This window comes from Rhamphochromis longiceps, linkage group LG4, assembly GCF_057381845.1.
Source record: "Rhamphochromis longiceps isolate RC_006_pf linkage group LG4, R_longiceps_female_GT1.1, whole genome shotgun sequence".
Lineage (NCBI taxonomy): Eukaryota > Metazoa > Chordata > Actinopteri > Cichliformes > Cichlidae > Rhamphochromis > Rhamphochromis longiceps.
The window spans coordinates 37,657,909-37,674,006 of NC_140560.1; the positions used below are offsets into that span (position 1 = coordinate 37,657,909).

At 50.4% G+C, this 16,098-nt stretch overlaps 2 protein-coding genes across 4 annotated transcripts; one reads left to right on the forward strand and one right to left on the reverse strand.

Moving 5' to 3' along the window:
• Position 1: 1 nt before the first annotated feature.
• On the forward strand, positions 2 to 9,234 carry med15 (mediator complex subunit 15). Of its 3 annotated transcripts, XM_085404899.1 has the most exons (18): positions 4 to 177; positions 2,003 to 2,096; positions 2,531 to 2,582; positions 3,126 to 3,149; positions 3,317 to 3,481; positions 3,688 to 3,968; positions 4,828 to 5,121; positions 5,464 to 5,577; positions 5,894 to 6,016; positions 6,212 to 6,312; positions 6,505 to 6,632; positions 6,843 to 6,977; positions 7,482 to 7,545; positions 7,817 to 7,883; positions 7,968 to 8,125; positions 8,199 to 8,365; positions 8,457 to 8,555; positions 8,902 to 9,234. In XM_085404899.1, exons 1-18 carry the CDS (start codon positions 110 to 112, stop codon positions 9,036 to 9,038), a joined length of 2,271 nt encoding a protein of 756 aa, XP_085261025.1. In that variant the 5' UTR covers positions 4 to 109; the 3' UTR covers positions 9,039 to 9,234. The 3 variants fall into 3 exon arrangements, with proteins under 3 accessions (XP_085261023.1, XP_085261025.1, XP_085261026.1); XM_085404897.1 differs by having other exon boundaries at positions 2 to 177; positions 7,817 to 8,125; XM_085404900.1 differs by lacking the exons at positions 4 to 177; positions 2,003 to 2,096; positions 2,531 to 2,582; positions 3,126 to 3,149; positions 3,317 to 3,481 and adding an exon at positions 3,491 to 3,611 and having other exon boundaries at positions 7,817 to 8,125.
• A 353-nt stretch (positions 9,235 to 9,587) lies between these two features.
• Positions 9,588 to 14,763, reverse strand: thoc6 (THO complex 6). The gene is made up of 13 exons (XM_085404902.1): positions 14,606 to 14,763; positions 14,046 to 14,137; positions 13,908 to 13,972; positions 13,250 to 13,353; positions 13,132 to 13,169; positions 12,123 to 12,171; positions 11,681 to 11,752; positions 11,310 to 11,412; positions 10,938 to 10,987; positions 10,788 to 10,850; positions 10,343 to 10,453; positions 10,132 to 10,260; positions 9,588 to 9,799 (listed from the first exon to the last, which is right to left on the reverse strand). The coding sequence occupies exons 1-13, from the start codon at positions 14,618 to 14,620 to the stop codon at positions 9,719 to 9,721; spliced, it is 972 nt and encodes a 323-aa protein (XP_085261028.1). The 5' UTR covers positions 14,621 to 14,763; the 3' UTR covers positions 9,588 to 9,718.
• Between the last annotated feature and the right edge of the window lie 1,335 nt (positions 14,764 to 16,098).

Sequence of the window (16,098 nt, forward strand, 5' to 3'; positions counted from 1 at the left end):
CAGCGCGTATTGACTCAAGCCGCCATTATCCCGTAGTAGAAGGAGGAAGAACAGAGGGGAAGCATCCAGGAATTCTGCCACAGTTCTCCTGAAAAACCTCCTCGGCGCCATGGAAATGTCGGGAGCGGACAGCGACTGGAGGAGCCCACAGTTCCGACAGAAAGTCGTGGCTCAGATGTGAGAAAGTCTCTGTTGTTCTGTTTAATGTCACTGTTTTGGTTTGTGTTAGCCGCTCAGGCTAAGCTAAAGGCGGCGCTGTTAGAAAATGCGTCATGTCTGAGCAGGCGTTTAGAAAACGTTAAATTAAGAAAAACCGGTAAAAAAGCAAAGCGAGCTCGGATCTGATGACACGACGGGACACAGAGGACGAAAGGTCCGGATGGTGGCTTCTATTCGGCGAAGAGAAAATGGACAAAATGACGCTAACAGATCATTTCTGTCAACTTTCATTGTTAGCACCATTAGCTGCTGAAGCTAATGAGTTACAGTTATCTGCGCTGTGAGAACGTTCACCTGCATGACTGAAAGTCAGGCTGTGTAGTGTGAATAAGCGGCTACAGTCAGCGTGAGATCACGTGACGCTCCCGCTCTTCTGCTCGTACACAGTCAGGAAAGTAAAAAACAAGCAGCTCAGGGCTGCTTTGGTTTAACACGGGAAAGGTCGCCGGTTCGAAACCGGAGGATTTCTTCAGGTGGGTCGTGAACATGTGTGGATTAATTCCTGAAAGCAGCGGATTACAGCAGTGAGGTCCTTTTAATAAAGATTAGAGTGTCCCCATCTTTATAGAGAGAAATGCTGCTCATCAGGCTGAATGGGTTCAAATCCACTGTCACAATGTTCCATTCACTCCTATAAGGGACGCTGAAAAAAGGCAGACCTGAATCTAAATAATCTGAAAGAGGTGTTATGAAAGTTTGAGTCAGGATACTCTGTTGATCCTGGGTTCAGATTAGGTTTAAAGTGGGCACACTGTTTGAACTGTCCTCCAAAGGCTTCTGATACAGTGCATTGATGTACTGTCCGAGTAAAAACAGAAGCAATAGAGCTCAGCAGAGCAGCAGATCATAGTCTTCATCCAAACTCAGTGCTGTGGAGTCTGTGAGGTCGTTCGTGTCATTTCTAGTGGAAAGAAATCTGTATGTCGATGTAAACAACAGCTCCTCGCGGTGTACCACAAGGCTCTGCTTTAGGTCCACTGCTGTTTTCCACCTGTGCCGTTTTTCCTTTATGCAGAACAGGGAACATTATTGTTGACGGTGGGAAAGATCCAAAAGCTTTTGTTGCATTTAGGAAAGACGTGACATGTCCTTTCTGCCAATAATCAAAAAGTTAGCGAGGTCTGAAAGCATCCGAACATGTAACGTCGGACCAAAATATACGAGCATAGGAACCTCCACTCTGTCCCACAGCAGCAGCAGCAAACAGGTCATTTATAGAAGCTACGTCGTTATTTTTCATCATGATTTAGACTTTTTTTCATTATTAGGTATCAGAACCTGTAATATACAAAGATTACAGCAAACAGCTGGCACGTGTGACTAGTTTAACTGTTGTAGAAGAAGATTTGGATAACAAGTGCTTTTATTTCAATAAAGAAGATATAAAACCTGCCCTCGCAGTTGTAACAAAATAAACACATTTTAATACATTAATAACTTCCTGTAAAACACCTTTCCCGTTCAGCTACGTTTCCCCGGCTCAGCGATCCTGACGTCCCCGTACAGTCTTTATCCGTCAGGATCCTTATCCACATGCAGACTGTGGTGTTCCAGGATTGGTTCAGCGTTGCGATTTGAGCCGTGTTAACTTAACGTGTTCGCTGCTTAGAGTCGTTTCTGTGGTGTCTTCTCACAGGTCCGGTTCATGTGCAGCGTCGTGGTTTTAAATTATGCATGTGATGCTCACGGTGAATGAATGAGTGTAACTGGGGAGGTGGGGGTGAATGCAGAGACCAATGAAGATATCAAGGTGTGTTTGTGACGATGAGTGTGATTCCTGCAGCGAAGAGGCCATAAGGAAGGCAGGAACCTCGAACACCACGCACAAGTCGGGCACGGACATGGAGAACCACGTCTACGTCAAAGCCAAATCCAGGGTGAGTCCCGCCCACCGCCGCCGCGTCTGGATTAGTTACTGCTGACGCTGCTTTCTGAAAATGATTGGCTTACAAAAGAAGTGAAAGTTGTTACTGATCAGTGTTAACGCCACCTGCTGGGCAGGTTTGAGGGGACAAAACAAACACAGGAGAGCCAGATCGCACCAGCAGACTGGTTATTAAACTACAAACTGGGACCGTTTATGAGTTATTTGATCAGCCTTATTTGTGGAAGCAGATCACTGGTTTTAGAGGTTGTTTGAAGCTAGAGAGCTGCATTTTTTATATCACGATAAAATGCAGAATAACAGAAGCAGGTTTAATGCACACTGAAGTATTTAAATGAAGCCGTGAATGTCGCCGTTCTCCTGAAATGTCCTCGAACGTCGTTCAGTGAATGTAAATTCTGCACCATGTGTCTGGTTTTTCCTCAGGAGGAGTATTTATCTCTGGTGGCCCGGCTGATCATTCACTTCAGAGACATCCGTGAGTATCCGAGGAGCGCATCGTGCCTTAGTGATCGCAGATCAATGACCTGTCGCCGATCTTATGGGTGAAGCTGGCGTTGGACTGCAGGTCACAGTCACGCACTAATCTGGTCGTTTGTTGCTTTTGATTCATTTGAGCATCAAATTCAGGAAAAACAAGAAACACAATTTTATATTTCATGTTAGAAAGACAATGTGCTCAGCAGTCGGGCTGAGAGCAGAACGCACCCTCACTGATTTACCTGCCGGCGGGCAGGAAGTGAGTCTTTACAGACTCCATCCACAAAAGCAGAGTGAGCAGGAAGTCTCGTTCCTGTGGGTACAAACGCTTTTTCAAATCAGCAAACGTGACTTTGACTCACATCGCTCATACAGCAACCTGTAAATGTCTGCTGTTTATTCACACCTGTGCTGTTCAGAGAGGGGCGGAGCTTGTCTCCACATTCATATAGAGGAGTTGTTTGTGTATTTAGCTGAGTGGATCTGCTGCTCAGCCCTGAATCCTTGATCAGAGTTATTGACGGCTGTGTCCTCTCTGCAGATAAGAAGGCTCATGGAGGTTCAGGTAGGTGGGCTTCGTGTCTCTCTGGTCTCCCCTCCCCCGCCCCATTTGTTTTCTTTGCTGTGTTCTGTCCTCTGCTGGACCGGTCTGTACCGGACTCATGGCGTTCATGATTTCTGCTGTGCATGTTGGAGCTGCTTAATATGGTCTGTTGTCTACCCTTCTGCTAGATCCCATGAATGCCCTGAATACCCTGACAGGGGTTGGAGGGGGTCCTGGCGCCATTGGCATGGGGCCTCGCCCTGCCGGTGCTCCAGTGGGTGGCATGGGGGCCATGGGGCCGATGCAGATAGGCCAGCATGCCATGGCAGGGGTGGCTGGAAACCCACAAGCCAGTGAGTGTTTCCTCCATGTGGTGTTTGCTGTAAATGCACATCTTCCGAGTGTTCGGTGGAGGCTGGCTGCGTCTACATGCCACGTTTCGGCGTCAGAGCCGGCCTGATTTTCAGTCTCTGCTTTAGCACGGTGTGTGTCTGAGAGTCCAGAGCTGGCCTCGCACGCTGGCCCGCTGCTTCATCTCCCCCTCTCTCTCCCCCTGCAGTCGGCGGACCGGGATCTATGCAGCAGTTGGTGCAGCAGCAGCAGCAGCAGCAGAACGCCATGCAGTTCCAGCAGTTCCAACAACAGCAGCAGAACGCCATGCAGCAGCAGCAGAACGCCATCCAACAGCAGCAGCAGCAGCAGAACGCCATCCAGCAGCAGCAGCAGCAGTTCCAGGTGCAGCAACAGCTGAGGGCACAGCAGCAGCAGATGCAGCAGCAGCTCCAACAGCAGCAGCAGCAGCAGCAACAGCAGGCCCAGAACCAGCAGCAGCAGAACCAGGTGAGACCAGGTCATACTCCCTGCAGGCGGAGTAAATGCTGCGTAGGTGCCGGGATTAAAGTCCGATCCTCTCTGCATAAATCAGCTCTATCCAGAGACGGGATGAGTTGTAAACTGTGAGAGCAAATAAACAGCTAACAGATCATCTGCAGAGGTTTATTTGAAGAGTTTCAGTCAGGTTTCAGAGCTCAGCACAGCACAGAAACAGCTTTAGTGAAGGTTACAAATGATCTTCTTATGGCCTCTGACAGTGGACTCATCTCTGTGCTTGTCCTGCTAGACCTCAGTGCAGCGTTCGATACTGTCGACCATAATATCCTATTAGAGCGATTAGAACATGCTGTAGGTATTACAGGTACTGCACTGCAGTGGTTTGTATCATATCTATCTAATAGACTCCAGTTTGTTCATGTAAATGGAGAGTCCTCTTCACACACTGAGGTTAATTATGGAGTTCCACAGGGTTCAGTGCTAGGACCAATTCTGTTTACATTATACATGCTTCCCTTAGGCAGCATCATTAGAAGACATAGCATACATTTACACTGCTATGCAGATGACACCCAGCTCTATCTGTCCATGAAGCCAGATAACACACACCAATGAGTTAAACTGCAGGAATGTCTTAAAGACATAAAGAAATAATCTGACTTTCAGTGATCAACAGTTTCTGCAAAATCAATTTAAAGCTAACCTTCCAGCGGTGCCTTAAGTTGCCTTACAGAGGATAAGTTTAGTGCCCCGAGCTCACAGCTGCGATCTGGCCACCCTGAAACCACCGCTCTGATCGCTAGTGGCTGTGAGGGGAGACGAGTGGCTTTCCTCTCATTACTCATCAGCTGTGTTTGTCTGATTACAGATGCACCAGTCCAGGCTGCAGCTTATGCAGCTCCAGCAGCACGCTCAGGCCCAGGCTCAAGCCCAAGCTCAAGCCCAAGCCCAGGCTCAGGCCCAGGCTCAGGCCCAGGCCCAGTCCATCCAGCAGATGGTGCAGCAGCAGCAGGTCCAGGCTCAGACTCAGCCGGTTCAGATGCCTCCTCACTCCCAGCAGCAGCAGCAGCAGTCGGGCATGGTGTCTCAGTCTCTGGCCGGACAGATGCCATCCCAGCACGTCTCTCTGAACCAGCAGCAGCAGAGGCTGCAGGCCTTCCAGGTGAGACAGAACTGCAGGTTTGGTTCTGTAACTCCGACTGAATCACAGCCAGACAGTCGGTGTCTCAGCGTTCAAAGTCCAAATCGAGTCAGAGAAATTGTTTTTAAGATTGTAATTCATAACATAAGTTAGCACAGTTTCACTCAGTGCTGTCATTTAAAAAACTGGACGCCTGAAAAAGCAGCGAATCAGATTTTCAAAGTAAAACAGGAAGTCTGCAATGAAAATCCGACCAGAGGCTGTGATCAGTCTGCAGTTCCTGCTCCAGTGGTCTGAATTTTCTCAGTGCTCCCTTCCTCTGCTTGCATGCTTTGCTATGTGTGTGTGTGTGTGTGAGAACAGGCCCGTGCAGCCTTGCAGCAGCAGCAGCAGCAGCAGGCAGCGCAGCAAGCTCAGCAGGCCGCAGCGCAAGCACAGCTCAACGCAGCCGCCGCTGCAGCCGCCATGCCGGGACAGGTGAGGACGCCGCCACAAACTCAGGTTCATCAGCTCTGAGTTATTTAGACGATCAGACAAACGGCAGGAGATTGTAGAGCAGGTGTCGGGAGTACGCTTCACGGCAGCAGAAACAGGAAACTCAAAATGACAGGTTCGCCTGCTCCGGGGCGACCGCTTCCTGTTAACTGTAGGTTAAACTGTCCACACCTGATATTCTCACTGCTCAAGTCACAAAGCTGAACCTGCAGGAACATCTGAGCTGGTCCTCACAGGTGTAGAAAGACAGAGGTCTCACCTGTCCTCTCTGCTCACCTGTGCTTTGTTTCTTCTGAAGCTGGTTCGTCCTGGGATGCAGATTCCAGCCCGGCTACCTCGAGCACCTCTGAACCCCATCCCTCCTCAAAACGCCACCACCGCTGCAGCTGGCGTGGTGGGAGTGCAGGCCATGACACCGCAGGTATTTATCCCCAGTGTGACCTCTGACCTTCACCTGCTCGTCCTCATGTTTCTTCAGTCTGAAGCAGCTTCATGAGGTGGAGACAGTTTCTAACGACCTCATGGAGCTGCTTCACGCACACAAACATCGTGCCTTCCCCTCTGTGCTCTGATTGGCTAGTTTGTCTTTCCTTGTCTGTCCAATCACCTCGAGCAGATGTCATCGCCCTCACCGGTGCAGGTCCCGACTCCTCAGTCGATGCCGCCTCCTCCGCAGCCGTCACCCCAACCCCCGACCTCACAGCCCAACTCGGCCAGGTACGTCCAGTAAATAGACCACACCGCTGACCTTTCAGGACAGCAGTGGGTCAGCCAGTCGTCAGCCTCTGGCTGAGGCGAGTTCAGATTCACGTCTGCGTCTGGTCTCTGACCCGCTCGGTGTCACAGGACAGAATCGGCGCAGGTTACATGTCTGTCAGCGAGTCTAACTCCTTCTGGCTCCTCCCACAGCTCCGGTCCCACTCCGTCTCCGGGGGGTTTCCAGCCCAGCCCGTCTCCTCAGCCGTCGCCGAGCCCCGCCAACTCCAGAACCCCCCAGAACTACGGCGTGCCCTCCCCCGGGCCACTCAGTACTCCAGGTAACCCCACAAACATCTGGAAGGAACTTTTCACAGAGCTCAGAATAACGTGAACGCAGCAGCTCCGTCACGCTCGCTGACCACGCCGCTGAGCGGCGCAGTCGTGTGCACCTCGATCACAGCTACACACACACTGAGGTCAGAGAAGGTGAAACACACGTCTGTTTTCCCTCCTCAGAGTTTCACCGGCTTTTATTGTGAAACTTTCAGTGAACCCGAGCTCGGTGATGAGTCCGGCGGGGCCCACGTCTCTGGAGGACCAGCAGTACATGGAGAAGCTCAAACAGCTCTCCAAGTACATCGAGCCGCTGCGCCGCATGATCAACAAGATCGACAAAAACGAAGGTGAGCCGCTCGCCTCGCTGACATCACAACCTCCTTCCGAGGCGCCACAGCACACACATGCACGGGTTCCCAAACTGAGGTTCGTGGAGTTCATCTTTGGTAATGGTACACTTGGAGATTTAAAGGATAAATCCTCTTCTTACTAAAGAAACGAAAGCACGATGATCATGACTGGAAGAGTCGGAAAGGAAAAATGTTCTGATAGGAAACATGAACAGGAAGACGATGTCGAGGTAGGAAGTGGAAGGGAAGCGAGGAGCTCATGATTAGAAGGGCAGTCATGTGACACGAAGTGAGGAGAAGAAGAAACACATGATCGAGTCGTTCATGTTGATGATGTTCAAACACGAGTCCACTGCAAAGTCACAGAATCAGCAGATCGCTCGAAAGAAGGGAAACTTCTGCTCCTGAACAGGGATGCGTATCGTTTAGGTTTGATCCGGTGCCCGTCCTGAACGCATCCACGCGTGGTTAAAGTTCAGCTGCTTTCTTCTGTGTTTTCAGACAGGAAGAAGGACCTGAGTAAGATGAAGAGCTTGCTGAACATCCTGACCGACCCCAGCACCAGGTGGGATTCATTCCTTTCAGGTTCGATTTGTGCGTGAAACAATCCAAACTCGGCTGACGTGGTTAGCCGCCTCCACCCAGAGCCTGCTCCACGTCTTCGCATCAGACACTAGGAGTCCGGCGTTTTCCAGCTGTGGTCGCGTGATCACAGCTGGAAAACACAAACACTGTAGATATGGGAAGTGATGTCAGCCACGCCTCCAAGCTCACAGCTGAAGCTGCTGCTCCTCGCTACACTTCCTGACCTCCTTTTCCTGACCTTTGACCTATAGGTGTCCCCTGAAGACGCTGCAGAAATGTGAGATCGCTTTGGAGAAGCTGAAGAACGACATGGCGGTGGTAAGGCGAGCGCCTCCTCTCATTTCTAATCTTCAGAGGGTCGACGCCAGTCTGAGCCTCTGTTTGTGTTTCCTGTCCTTTCAGCCGACGCCCCCTCCCCCGCCCGTGGCCACCAACAAACAGTACCTGTGTCAGCCGCTGCTGGACGCCGTCATGGCCAACATCCGCTCGCCCGTCTTCAACCACTCCCTCTACCGATCCTTCGCCCCCGCCATGAGTGCCATCCACGGACCACCCATCATGTAGGTACCACACACACGTCGCGCTACACTTTACAGGTCAGAGGTCATATTCACAGCGTCGCGTCCTCCTCAGGGGGCCGAACATCTCCGGGCGCAAGAGGAAGCACGAGGACGACGAGCGGCAGACGATCCCCAACATCCTGCAGGGCGAGGTGGCGCGCCTCGACGTCAAGTTCCTCGTCAACCTCGACCCCGCGTACTGCAGCAACAACGGCACCGTGCACCTCATCTGCAAGCTGGGTGAAAACGCCGCCCCCCACTGCTCCGCCCACTGCTCCGCCCACTTCAGATCACACAGTGAAACCTTATTGGTGTTTGATTTTTCTTTCAGACGATAAAAACCTTCCCAGCGTTCCTCCGCTGCAGCTCAGTGTTCCCGCCGATTATCCCGACCAGAGTCCGCACTGGGCCGATGACGGAGAGCAATACGGTAAGACACGCCCACCACCGCCATCTTTCATCACCCAATAGAGCCGCACATCCACAGAGACGTCCACAGGCTCAATAAAAGTATTAATAAACAAAATGCAGATAAATAGGTGAAAACACTCTTAAAAGCATAAATTCACAAAAGTCTAAATTAGAGCAGGAAATAAGAGCGTTTGTGAGGGGCAGCCAATCAGGATGCCACACAGAGGCGTGGCCTTGAAGAGGGAGGATAGAGTCAGAGTAGAAACGTTTCTATCAGATGGCCGTCGGACATTTAAAGTGTTTTTGTCTTCAAACTTAAATCTGGGAACGTGTGGTGATGACATCATCGACTGCGTGCGTTTCAGGTGCGAACAGCTTCCTGCAGACAGTTCACAGGAACATGACGTCCAAACTGCTGCAGCTGCCCGACAAACACTCGGTGACCGAGCTGCTCAACACCTGGGCTCGCAGCGTCCAGCAGGCCTGCCTGTCTGCAGCCTGAGACCCCGCCCACTGCTCCCCGTGCATGCTGGGTAAGACCTGCAGATGGGCGTCATCAGAGCCGAAACCCATTACCGATTTCTCTGCTGCTCCTTGAATGCGTCATGAGTCTGTTTCTGTTAGTTTAAATAAAGTTTTAGTCCCTGTTTTGTATGACGTCTTTTTGTATTAAATAAAATGTGTTCACTTCAGTCCAATCAGCTGTTTTCTGTTTACCTGCTGCAGGTGTGAACACACACCTGTCAATCAGCCGTTTACTTCCTGTTCACTCACAGGTTCATCTGTGTCAGTGAAAGAGGCGGAGTTTCCAGCATGTGACTAATCAGAAACAAACCGGTGAACTGACAGCAGAGTGTGCGTGTGTGCTGTGTTAATAAAGTTTATCTAAAAGCTTTCGTAGGAGCGTCACAGCGCTGATTTCAGTTGGGAACACTTTCATGAGCGCACACCTGTGATCAGAACATCAAAGTTCAATTGTTCATCACAGGGTGGGCTCTTTGGTGGTTGGTTTAACCAGAGCTCAGCTGGTGAAGACGAGTGAAGCGTGGTGTGCTTTTATTTTCATATGTTTATTCTTTAAAGAAGCTCACAGACAGCTGATACAAAACGCCCAAAAACAAATAAAAACATGGAAAATGAACAGACAGTTTATCGTGCGTGGGGTCTCATGAAGTTCGGAGTTCAGAATCTGAGGGAGAACGCTCTGTAGGACAGGTTGGTGAACACGTCGATACGGTCGCTGCTGCCGCCGACCGTCAGCACCTGAAACACACGACACGTTCACTAACACTGGGGGGAAAAACCTGACGTCGCTCTGTCTTCATTCACATCCTCTCTCTTCTGGCCACACCCCTTGCTGACTTTTAATGTGTAGGATGTTCCGGTTGTCTTCTCCAGCTTCAACCAATCAGCACTGAGCCACATTGTACTGTCCCGCCGTGTTTGCACACGCTCAGTTTGTCACGGCTCAGGTGTGATATGTGGACTTTTGAAATAGCGAAGTGTGAAACGCGTTAAACTTCACTCGTGAACCTGTCGTGTCATGTGACCTCCGTGTTTGCGTGAGGATGTGCGTGCTGCATTCAGGGTCTCACCCGGTGCTCGGTGCTGTTGTTGTTGAGCTGCAGCGTGTTCAGGCTCTGTGGGGTGCAGGGAATCTGAGCTTTGACCTCGCCGCCCAGCAGGCAGTGCGACACGAACGCACCTTCACCCACCGTTAGGATCTACAGGAAATGCATCACAGGAAGTGAACCAGAGCGAGCACCGGCACAGATGGACAAACACTGACTGAAGCGTCTTCCTCACCAAGTCCTGATGGAAGGTGGACTGTCGTTGGCACCCGCTCAGGTTAAAGATGGAGGTCGGTGACAGCGAGCGGAGGTGCCACAGAGACAGAGACGGTCCGCCGCCGCACAGCTGTGAGAACAGGAAGTCAGACATGTTCAGAATCTTACACATCTGGAATCTAAGGAAACATCTGTAAAAACAACAAACCTCAGAACAAGAACGAAGGAGAACGTTTCATCTCGCAGTTTAACGTCACCTGAACTCACCTGGAGTCCATCACCTGTTTCTAACACAACACGAGTCCTCACAGAGTCAGTCTGACTCAGAAATAAGACTTTCATCTTTAGAGGTTTTCACGGTTAAAGCTGTGATCAAAGATCAAAGATGACATCATTTTCATCAAAGTGAACTTTGATGAAAGGAGGGGGAGGAGTCACAGCGATGCGAGGAAACGTTTTCTCACCATCCAGTCGGAGTCGGTGGTCACGCAGCTGATCCATTTACCGTACTGAGGACGCGCACACACCTGAAACACACACACACCTGTGTTTATCCTCAGATAAAGAGGAAGTGACATCATCACAGGAAGTCTGCGACGCTTTCCAGCACTCACCTCGTACTTGTAGACCTCGATGCAGTGAACACACTGACCCGTCCTGCTGTCTGCAACAGCAACACATCACCTTCATCATCACCTCCATCACCAAAATCCTCATCGTCACTAATATCACCATCATCCTCACTAGGGCTGAGCGATAAGGCCTAAAATCCATATTGCGGTATAATTTGAAGCATGTGCGGTAACGATATATAGGCGCAGCTTGATGAGATCATCAACATGCGCCATCACGGTAGAGCGGTATAGTCAAAACCCCACGTTGGCCAAATTCATATCGTTTCTACTGTATATTGTTTATACCGCCCACCCCTACTCCTCGCCACCATCATCATCCTCCCGACAGCCCCATGTTTCCTGTGAACTCACCCCACAGCCTCACTGCTCCGTCCTCTCCCCCCGACAGGATCTCCGCCTCCCTCTCTCTTACAGTCACGCAATGGACGTAGTCCGAGTGACCCTGAAGCACCGTCTGAAGACAAAACACAAACCTGTCACCATGGAAACACAGAACTCCCCCAACAGACGCTGCCATGAAAATCAGATTGAAACAGTTCAGTGCACACACGGACATCCAGGCATAAAACCTGCAGTTCCTCTGACATCCAGCAGAGGCTCCAGCAGTGAGTCGTTCCCCACAGACTCACACGTTAACAGCAGAAGTCAGCATTTACACACACACACACGACAGCGACGTGCTGTAAGGAGAAAACATGGAGTCAACGTTGTTCCCCACTCACCTTGAACACACCGTTTTCCAGGTCCATGACATGGATGTTGTTATCGCCTCCTCCAACCACCAGGCTGTTATCCTGACACACAAACACAACTCCTCATTACACGTCGGAGCGACACGTCCGACAGAAAGACAACTATCCTCATTATCATCGGAGAAAAGGCCCCGACTGCAGCTGCATCCCTTCTACAAGCAAAAAATTAAATAACATTCAAAAAGAATGAAAAGAAGTCAGAATAATAAAAGGACCTCAATAAAACATCCAAAAACAAATAAAGGTTTAGTAAAAGGGTGGCTCTGACGACGAGGATGATGAGGAGGAGAATATTCTTCATACTGTCACAGGTTTGTGTTTTATTTCAGGTTCGAGTGTTTTCTGCTCGTAGAGGCGGGCCAGCTTTAACGCGATGAAGAGAAGCAGAGCAGACAGGTGGAGCTGTACTCACTCTGGGGTTGATGGTCATGGAGTTGATCTCTGGGATCTCCAGGCTGGATCTGTAAGGAGACAGCAGATGCGTGAGTGAGGAAGCAGACAGGAAGCAGACAGGAGGCAGACAGGAGGCAGACAGGAGGCAGACAGGAGGCAGACAGGAAGCAGACAGGAGGCAGACAGGAGGCAGACAGGAGGCAGACAGGAGGCAGACAGGAAGCAGACAGGAGGCAGACAGGAGGCAGACAGGAAGCAGACTGTTACGCCCCAGTCTAGGGGTACAGGAACGCAACACAAGTTTGAAAGAATTGCCCCGCCCTGGTCCCCAAAACCATACACAAAGGGAAACCAATTTCTTAGTGAATCATGATTTATTTTTCTGCACTGCAAAAATGAAGCTCCGGGGTGAACAAAGGCCAAAATAACAAACAAAACAAGCTAAGACAGGAGGAGGTGTTATCTACAACCCTATGTGAAATCAAATATCAAACAAAAGACAAGCGCTACACCTAACTCCCTAACTGAAATAAACAGGAGAAAACAGTGCAAGGAAAAACAATAAGGCAGCTCACCCCTTCTGTTGCAGTGCTATTTACAAGGCTATTTACAATGAAAACTAATGTACACACTATATACAAAACTCCCAAAAAAGTCGCACAAAGTCACAGGCACAAAAGTCTCAGGTTTTGGAGGCCAGGGTCAGGTCTGCTGCTGCTGTCAGTGGCTGCCCCAGGACAACTGCTGGTGAGGGATTTGAATGAAGATCACATGGCCAGGGGACCAATCAGCAGCCGTCAGCTCATCCACTCCGGGACCTGCAAAGACTTAAAGGCACAGACAACAACAGCCACCAAAACAGATTATGGACAGGGCCATAACACAGACAGGAGGCAGACAGGAAGCAGACAGGAGGCAGACAGGAGGCAGACAGGAGGCAGACAGGAAGCAGACAGGAGGCAGACAGGAAGCAGACAGGAGGCAGACAGGAAGCAGACAGGAGGCAGGGGTGGAAGACTGGTTCTCACTTGTAGTTCGGTCTTCGGGTCCACAGAGGTTTGACGTTCTGAGGAAGCAGAGACACAAAAATCAGGCAAACTCGTTTTCCCTCTCCATCTATGTGTCCCTGAAGACGTTCCAGGTTACCTTCTTGGTGAGCTCGCTCCAGCTCCAGGCGCTGATCTCGCCATTTCCCGCGCTCAGCAGGTGGCAGTCAGTGGACAGAAGGGAAAAGACCGGTCCCTCATGAGCTGCAGGACAAAAAGACCAAAAAGGAATCTGTGAGGACAGTGTGTCCAACATCAACACGGACACAATAAACGGCCACTAAAGTCCCAATGAAACCAGAACTCGTCACAGGGCAGCAAATAAAAAATCACAATAAAATGAGCCTCAAAAATATTGACTCACAAACACACCTGGAACTCCACCTGCAGGCTAAATCCAGAGTTTTGGTTTAAAATCAGCTGGAACCTTCACGTTTTCACTGATTCTTTATTTCCAGCGTGTTTTCAGCATGACGCAGATGTTTGTCACCAAACACACTGACGCTTTAGCGCCTCACAAGAGCGTCCAGTGTGACGGGAAACAGACAAATGTCTGGATCTATCAAACAAAAGGCTGGAAAGGTGAGTGTGTTTTCATGTGAGTGAGCTCAGACTTCCTGGGTTCTCATCACGTTGTTATTTTTTTATGCCACTGTTCGAGTCTGCAGGTGTAAAACACCAGCAGGTACACCTGTGACGCCCTCGCCATACTGCAGAGGCTCGGATGGTTTAGGGCGACCTTTGGCCCGAACACTCACCCGTGAAGGTCAGAACAGGTTTCTGGTTGAGCGCGGTGGCGTCTGGACTCAGAGCTGCAGACAAACTGAAAAAAACAGCAGTGACAAATAAGAGGTGTGGCCCTCGCAGCCGAGTCGAACCAGGTGCGTTTGACTCACCTGAACACTGCGATCTCGCCGTAGTTGTTTCCAGCTGCCAGGAAGCGGCCGCAGGGAGAGAAACTCTGAGAGAACACGGACATGTGCAGCAGCTGCAGACACAGACAGGTGCGTTAGTCCAAGCGCCACAACACAGGTGAGCAGCCACACCTGTGCAGGGACATCTGGACACTTAGTTACCACGTGCTGTAGGACATTCAGTCATGTGACGTCACCTTTATTCACCTGAGTGTAAATCAGCTTTAAATAAACAGTTTGTGAATGAACGTGCATGTCTCTATAAACAGATGACTCGGAACAAAGGTTGTTATTAATACTGATCACTTCCGGTCAGTAAATCTATCGCACATCACATTCACCTCAGCCTGAAACTTTTTAAAGACTCGAATTTAAATTCAGTGGAATTTTTAACGGAGTTTGTTTTCCGGTAAAACCTGGAACTAATCCGAGCTCGTTCACTTCTTTGTTTCTATCGTTCAGCACGAAGCTCGCTTTACTCTCAAACATCAGCCGGTTTCTCTATTTCCTGTTTCCGGTGAGATAAACGGAGCAAGCCTCACCTCCACGGGACCCATGCCGCTCCCACAAACACACCGAGCTCCTTTAAAACGAACAGGCACAAACACCCAAACAGAAGCAAAGGAACCAAAACTTAAACAGAGGAGGGAAAGAGCGGACCGGGGCGAGGGAATGTGACGTCACCAACACCAGCCCAGAGGATTCTGGGAGATGTAGTGTAGAAGCGGCAAGACGCTTCTTTTCCTCAGCGGCTCGTCCTCCTTCACTGCATCCACGAAGTTTCTCTGAGCTCTTCCTCTTCTCTTCCTGCCATCAGATTAATCATCATCCTCCCTCCTTCCTCCTGCAGATCACAGAGTCGCCTGCCTGGCCTCATCAGCCATCCCGTCGAGCAGTACTGCAAAAAAGCAGGGGCTCAGAGCAGATCCCTGATGTACTCCCACCAAAACCTTCAGCCACCTCAGCGCTGTCCTCATACGTATGCTGCACCACCCTCACATACTCCTTCATGGTTCCTCGTGCAGTACCGTCAGTCATCTGCTTCCTCTGATCCACAAACACACAGAAGCTCCTTCTCATCTACATTTCTCCATCAGGTCTAACGTCACAGCTCTTCCTCAGCATAAAGCCACATGTTGGTGGTGTGGCTCACCAGCGTCATCCTCTCTCCTAGACTTCTCCATACCCACAGAGGTACACTGTACTGCCAAAAGTATTCACTCGCCCATCCAAATCATTGAATTCAGGTGTCCCAGTCACCTCCATGACCTCCATGACCGCAGGTGTTTAAAGTCAGCAGCTAGGCATGCAGAAATAATGTGTGGAAGCAGGGCTCGCTCTCAGGAGCTCAGGGAACTCCCTCGTGGCGCTACCATAGGATGCCTCCTGTGCAACAGGTCCAGCTGTGGAATTTCTTCACAACTTAACATTCCACAGTCAGCTGTTAGTGGAATTATAACAAAGTGGAAACAACTGGGAACGCCAGCAGCTCAGCTATGAAGTGGTCGACCGTGGTGCGAGGCGCAGAGTGCACAGAGGTCGCCGACTCTGCGGAGTACGTTACCACAGACACCAAACCTCACGTGGCCTTCAGCTGAGCTCAACAACAGTGCGCAGAGAGCTTTTTGGAATGGGTTTCCATGGCGACCAGCTGCATACAAGCATTACATCATCAAGTGTTTAATGCAGTGGTGTAAACCACGCCACTACTGGACTCTAGAACAATTGCGGCATGTTCGCCGGACTGACCGATCACGATCACGAGGACCGGCCTGCACAGAGTCCTGACCTCATCCTGATCCAACACCTTTGGGACCAATCAGAGCGGAGACTGTGAGCCAGGCCTTCTCCTCCAACACCAGCGTGACCTCACACATGTGCTTCTGGAAGAATGATCAACACTCCCCATAAACACTCCTGAACCTGAGGAAATCCTTCCAGGAGACGTCCAGCTGCACACGGTGGGCCGACATCATATTCACTGGAGTTCATGGCAGAACGGTGGATCTCATCTGGACCAGTCGCCTTTCCACTC